The following is a 6,886-nucleotide window of genomic DNA, read 5'->3' on the forward strand; positions in this document are numbered from 1 at the left end:
AGAAAAATTCGGTAAGAGGAAGAAATTCAAAGACAGAGCGGGGCACTGCATGTTGAAAGTTTTAATGACGTCCATTGAAAATGAAAGATATAAGACGTACCTTCGTTTTAATTGTTTCGAGTTTTGCCATTTTCATAGGACTGTGTAACTGTCAAGAGAGCCGAGGTACGAATTTGGATTTATACAATTATTTATTAAGTCTATCTAGATACAATCCTAGCATTATACCGAGATGTGGGAAGGAGACCCGTGTGACAGTTGAGATTGGAATGGCACTGAGAGATATTGTGGAAGTCTGGGAAAAACAACAACTGATTCGTCTCAAAATTTGGGTTCGTATGAAATGGAGGGACTGCATGCTTCAGTGGGATCCGCTACAGTTTCAAAACCAGACCGAGTTAGTTGTACCCTATTCTAAAATCTGGATCCCGGATATAACCCTGTATGAAGGGGTCAGTGATGAAGGGAATATGCCTGACATGGAGGATTACAGGGCTAGTATAAATCACACGGGGTATGTGACGTATAATTTCCCCAGCATTGTGACAGTGGTGTGTAGATTCAATGTGGCGTACTTCCCTTTCGATCACCAAGTATGTAGTATGAAGTTTGGTTCCTGGATTTACTCGGGGAAAAACATTGACTTGAATATTACTAGCAAAGTAGTGGATGTTTCTAGTTTTCATACCCATAACGAATGGGACGTTATAAAAACAGCAGCAGTGAGACATAATATTTACTATGGGTGCTGCCCTGATCCATATCCAGATGTCACTTTTTATATTCATATCCGAAGAAAGCCCTTTTTCTACGCAGTTACAATCATTTTTCCTTGCATTTTGATTAACTTGTTAAGTTTTCTTGGATTTGTACTTCCGCCATTTTCTGGAGAGAAAATTTCCCTACAAGTTACGGTGCTCTTGTCTATAACTGTGTTCCTATTGCTTGTACAAGACAAATTTCCCTCAGCAGCTGAAAACTTTCCGCTTCTCGCCATGTATTTCTCTTTATGCATGGTACTTGTATGTGTCTCGTGTGTTTTGTCTAGCATTGTCTTACACGTTTATAACAGGTCGCCGCATGACCATCCAATATCTCCTTTTATACGATCTGTTTTCTTGGACAAATTTCGTCAAATCTTGTGCATAAAATCAGACATGGTCTTAAAGAATGATGAGCTCGTTCAGATTTCCAAAATCCGTGGCTTAGAAACGAAGAAGGATCTCCATCAACAAGAATGCATGGAACTGCACAAAGGAGAACTACACGAAGGGGAATTGCACAAACGTGGACTGCACAAAGACGAACGACCCAAAGATTGTAGGAAACTTTCATTAGCAAAGGGGGATATTCCGGAATACTCTCCAGATATAAATGACCATTCTTTCTTCGACCATCGAAGGTGCCATATCACGAACGAATGGGAACTATTTGCTTTTGTTTTGGATCGATTTTTCATGTTAATTTATTTGTGCCTGACCTTAGGAAACAGCATTGTTTTTATTTCAATTATGGGAAATTACGATGGAAATGATATCCCAATGGAATAGATAACTTCCTTTGTTGAATTCACAATACCAAAGATTAGTTTCTCTAAAACATTTATTGTCCATAGTTAATGCATGTATGAAGATTAAGAAATAGTGAATTACATGCCCAGCAGTCAATGATGAGACACCCATACCGAAGCACCCACGTCTTTCAACGCTTTAGTACATGTAAATACTGTATTGAATATAAACAAATCAGTTTTAAAATTAAGTACATGTTCGAATGAAGAGGATATTTTTTTTATCAAGTCTATTTCGTGTCATTTATGTGTTTTATTAAACCAATATTCTTTATTTTTCTTTTGCTTTTAAAAATAAGACTTCCCGGAACTCGCTTTGTCATACTCTACCCAGAATAAGGCTGTACAGGCATGATGCTATTGTAGAATAATTTACGAAATTCGAACACTGGTTTTATTTGACATCTCGGTATCAGGATTCTTTTCTTTATAGTGTATCTCGTTAACAGTTGTCAAAATGAATAGGCTCAAGTATTCAAATATGATATTAAAGTAAAGAACATGAAAGAGGAAGTTTAAATTTGTGAAATCTTGTTAAAACCAGAATAACTGGATGTAACAATGAAGTCTGGTCAGATTACGGTGAAAGAGTCATAATGGACGTATCGCTTTTTAACAAAGAAATCGAGCATTGCGTACGTGTTAACTTGATATTCTGGTCTAATTTCCTACCTTGTTAGATGAGAATGAAAAAAATGATAAAAAATATATATATATAATTTCAGTTTTGTAGTTTGAAAGTTAAAAAATCTCAAATTAGATGGAGTCAAGGATAAAATATGGATTAAAGACGAAATGACATTTCATTATTTAATAATTTTTGGAGTCCCTATTAACGAGATTATGTATACAAATTGAGGGACAGAAGTCAAACTTTTGTTAAGTTTTGCAAATAAGACATATATGTACATGAAGCTGTGATGAAATGATGTTAATTAGTAAAACTTATCCTAATATTAATCAACTTTTAAACAATATATTATCTAATGAACAAATGAGACGTAAACAAGACATACACTGTGGAATATAAAAAAAGCATATCTTAAGAACAGATGATACAAACAAACAAAATGGATTCCTGGATTGGTGTATACATGTATTTTTTTTATATATAATTTCATTGCATATAATATAAAGAAATTGTCAACCTTCTGTGATGTACAATTCTACCCTTCTAAATCCATCCTTATTATTCTATACAAATATTTTTCATTTCAAATTTAATTTTTGTGCAACTCCGAATAAAACCTTAAAAACTACGCGGTGAAACTTCATTTTATTCATTAAATCATGACACAAGTTGTTTTTTTCATTTCAATTGACAAAAGTTTGTATTGTTTGTCCTTAAATGCAAGTAATAAGAAATTGACGCATATTATTGTTGAATTAAAAAAAAAAATCTTCTGTTGAATATTATTAGTAGCATAATAAACTGCAAATTATGTAAATACCTCCCAGGTATACAATCTGCAATATACGAGGAAAAAAAAACCCTGAAACAGTCATTCTGATGAGTAAGAAACCTTAAGTCTCATTCATTGTTAACAAAGGGTATTCATTTATTTACGATTTTCTCCCTATCTATTTTATACTGAGAACTTCGAACAATCGGATTTTAACCTGATTATTTGCACACCTACATTTGAAAACACATTTAAAAATAAGAAACGTAATCTGTCTTCTTGAAGTGGACAGTTGAATTTGTAGAAAGTTGGTGTAAAATGGAAATAATCATTAAGGTATTATTGTTGTTTCAACTAATTTTTCTTTGTTTGTGTCATTGCCAAAGCAACACGAATTCAAATTTGGATTTATACTATCATCTTTTAGACTCTTCTAAATATATTTCAAAAATCATACCAATGTGCGGAAAAGAGGAAAAAGTAACTGTTAGAATTGCAATGGCATTGAGAGACATTGTAGAAGTTAAAGAAAAACAACAGCTAATCCGCCTGAAAATATGGGTTCGTTTGAAATGGAGAGACTGCAAACTGCAATGGGATCCGCCAAAGTTTCAGAATCAGACCGAATTGGTTGTACCGTATTCCGAAATTTGGATTCCCGATATAACCCTTTATGAAGGAGTAAGCGATGAAGGAAATATGCCTGATATGGATGACTACAGAGCTAGCATAAGTTATACAGGGGACGTGACGTACAATTTTCCGAGTATTGTGACAGTCGTATGCAAATTCAATGTGGCATACTTTCCTTTCGATCACCAAATGTGCAGCATGAAGTTCGGTTCCTGGATATATTCGGGAAGGAATATTGACTTGGAGAAAATCACGGACAAGGTTGACATTTCTAGTTTCCGTAAGCATAATGAATGGGATGTGGTTGAAACCGCTGCAGTTAGACACATCATTTACTATGGTTGCTGCCCAGACCCTTTTCCGGATGTCACGTTTCATATTCATATCAGAAGAAATCCTTTATTTTATGTGATAACGATTATTTTTCCATGTAGTTTGATTAATCTTCTGTCCCTTATGGGTTTTGTTCTCCCTCCATTTTCCGGAGAAAAGATTTCAATACCGATAACGGTTCTCCTCTCAACGACAGTGTTCTTGTTGCTCGTGCAAGACAAATTTCCATCGGCGTCTGAAGATTTTCCCCTTCTTGCTATGTATTTTGCAATTTGTATGCTACTGGTATGCATCTCGTGTGTGTTTTCCAGTGTAGTTTTGCACGTTTATAATAGATCACCCGAAGAACACCAGATTTCTCCACTATTTCGTGCAATTTTCTTGGACAAGGTCAGAAAAATCATGTGTGTGAAATTTGATAAAGTCATTAGAGACGATGAACTTGTTCAAATCAAGGACATTCGTTACTTAGAGAAGGAACCAAAAGATATTACTCAACAACAATGTGTAGAAAAGCGCAGAGAAGAGCCTTATTTAGGCAGAAAACTGTCGTCTGGAAAAGCGGAAATTCCAGACTATCCCTGCGAAAATAATTCCCATGCTTCTTATGATCAACAAAAGGGCCATATTACCAACGAATGGGAGCTCTTTGCATGCATTTTGGATCGCCTTTTCATGTTCGTCTATTTGTGTTTAGCTTTGGCCAATTGCATTGTTTTTACAATTCTTATGATCAAGTACGAAGGACAAGACATTCTTATGTAATTGATGCTTTTTCCAATTGTTTTATTATTTGAAGTGCCTTTCCCACGTTCAAAAAATAAATACTGTAAAACTCTATTGTAAATAAGAAACAAATTAGATTTTCATTTTTATACCCATATAAAGCCAATATATAAAATTGTGCTAATTTGCAACGCAAAAAAATACATTTATTGTTACGTTCAAAGTAAAAGAGGACATCATGCCAAAAAAATATGTAAATTTCTCAAATATGCAATTCAAGTGAAAAATAACAAGTAGGCACATCCTATGTATTGCTTTTAACAACTTACGTCTACCTTTCTTTAAAATAAGGTGCATCAAAGCTTTTCGGATATTGATACATGTATTATAGCGTTATGAGTAAACATAAATCATTGTGTTTTTTCTTTTGTTTTCTTTGTTTGTTTTGGTGTTGCACATACATGTGCATTTAATATTCACAGCTGTTTAAATCCGCTTTTGCATTTTTTTAACTTTTTTTTTGGCTTGAGTGAATATTTGTAGAAAATCCAAAGAAGAAAAAACTTTGGTTCCCTAAGATCCACTCAAAGATCTAGATAGATATTATCATCAGGCGCTACATGGGTGGTCTCTTCGTTTTATCATTTAAAATTATTGTTACTTCTTCTTAACATTATAGAGACTTCCGTATGCACATGGTTAATTCTTATATTTGAATTTATTCCTTCAATATATTTTGAATATGGAATTATTATACAGCAATAATTAAATATACATTCTCTCTGTTGAGGAATTTCATCAACCTTGTTTAAAGGTAGCATTTCGTAAATTGTATGGTCGCTACAATGAACTTATTTAGTAATATACTATAAGCGCTTGGTATTTTGGTTGATTTGTATCATGCCAATTGTTAGACCTTTGTTTTTGTATTAATGCTTTGTCAACTTGATCAATACATAGGCTCACGGCGGGCTTGTTCGTCAACAGGGTATGTTTACTCTTTCTAGGTACCTGATCTAACCTCTTCAATTTCCATCAGTCCATGTTTTTGTAATCTTCACGTAATTATATGCCTCGTTTGTAGTTTGTATGAATTCCACTGTACACAAAGAGCTAATCGGAAATCTACTTGATTTGGATTACTAGCTATATTGCTTTGGGTATTTCAAATTTTCTGCCTTCATTTGTAGACAAAAAGCCATACGCCTTTTAAAAAACATAAAATAAAACATTGTCACCAAATATCACACCCTATTACCGGCAACTGAAACTGCAGATGCAACTGGGGCAACAACGGTAAAGTTGTTTTTCACTATGAAAGAGACCTAATTGATATCATATTTTTTACTATTTATAACATTCATTTAATTTCGTTTGGTGGTTTTCCGTTTTGATTTTACCTTAAACTATTTTTTGTTGAATACAAAACTATGATTTCTTATAAAAACAAAATAAGAACAGAATAAAGTTGAATTTCAATACTTGTTCAAGAAAAATTTTTCAAACTAAGCCTTGGAAATAAGACTTCTACTCCACGGTGCATTTCTTGTGGTATATGATAAATTTAGGCTCTTTATGGCATAACTGCATCATATGGATAGTCTTTATTGTTTAATAAGTGTGCTGCAAGCGTTTGATTTCTATGGGTCAAGTGATTTTGGCTGTCTTGAACAGCAGATAATCGTTAACATGGCAAAAATGACAGATGATGGCAATCGGTAACACCTTTATTTTAATTTAGATTTCACTTTTATAATGATTTTTAAAATACCAAATTCATTGACAAAAATTTCACTAGTTGTTAGATATCTCTTAATTGTATAATTTGTTATTTCAGAAGATGAATGCCTTATAAAACAATAAAGTCTTTCTGCAAACATTTGCTGCAAGTCTGCAGCAGACATTGCTGCAAACTTGCTACAGATGTTGCTGCAAATTTGCTGCAATGAAGCTAAAGAAAACACAAATTTCAAAGCATTTTTATTTTACTAGTGTATATTTTTCATCAAGCTCGTGTATAAAATCGTAATCGTTGTGCAGAACATAATTTTGAAGCAATCGGCGTGCCATAATATGTAATCCTACTATTGAAACGTCCCCCATTGTTAGAATAATCACATCCTTTTTGAATGCTGAAAAATCTAGTCCTATAACATTTTTTAATCAATCAATTGAAATGTCTCTTTCTCCGTAGTTCCATATGATGATGATGAAGAAAACA

At 33.5% G+C, this 6,886-nt stretch overlaps 2 protein-coding genes across 2 annotated transcripts; both read left to right on the forward strand.

Moving 5' to 3' along the window:
* Positions 1 to 1,844, forward strand: LOC134279676 (acetylcholine receptor subunit alpha-L1-like). Its single transcript, XM_062762102.1, has one exon. The coding sequence runs from the start codon at positions 81 to 83 to the stop codon at positions 1,548 to 1,550; it is 1,470 nt and encodes a 489-aa protein (XP_062618086.1). The 5' UTR covers positions 1 to 80; the 3' UTR covers positions 1,551 to 1,844.
* A 1,447-nt stretch (positions 1,845 to 3,291) lies between these two features.
* On the forward strand, positions 3,292 to 4,957 carry LOC134279680 (acetylcholine receptor subunit alpha-like 2). The gene has a single exon (XM_062762106.1). It carries the CDS (start codon positions 3,292 to 3,294, stop codon positions 4,702 to 4,704), a length of 1,413 nt encoding a protein of 470 aa, XP_062618090.1. The 3' UTR covers positions 4,705 to 4,957.
* Positions 4,958 to 6,886: the final 1,929 nt, after the last annotated feature.

This window comes from Saccostrea cucullata, unplaced genomic scaffold (genome assembly GCF_032062105.1).
Source record: "Saccostrea cucullata isolate Sc308-1 unplaced genomic scaffold, CSIRO_AGI_Scuc_v1 ctg6380, whole genome shotgun sequence".
Classification (NCBI taxonomy): Eukaryota; Metazoa; Mollusca; class Bivalvia; order Ostreida; family Ostreidae; genus Saccostrea; species Saccostrea cuccullata.

What these genes read in the sequence shown, in the direction of transcription:
- LOC134279676 (XM_062762102.1), top strand. Translation starts at nt 81, where the DNA reads ATGAAAGATATAAGACGTACCTTCGTTTTAATTGTTTCGAGTTTTGCC.
- LOC134279680 (XM_062762106.1), top strand. Translation starts at nt 3,292, where the DNA reads ATGGAAATAATCATTAAGGTATTATTGTTGTTTCAACTAATTTTTCTT.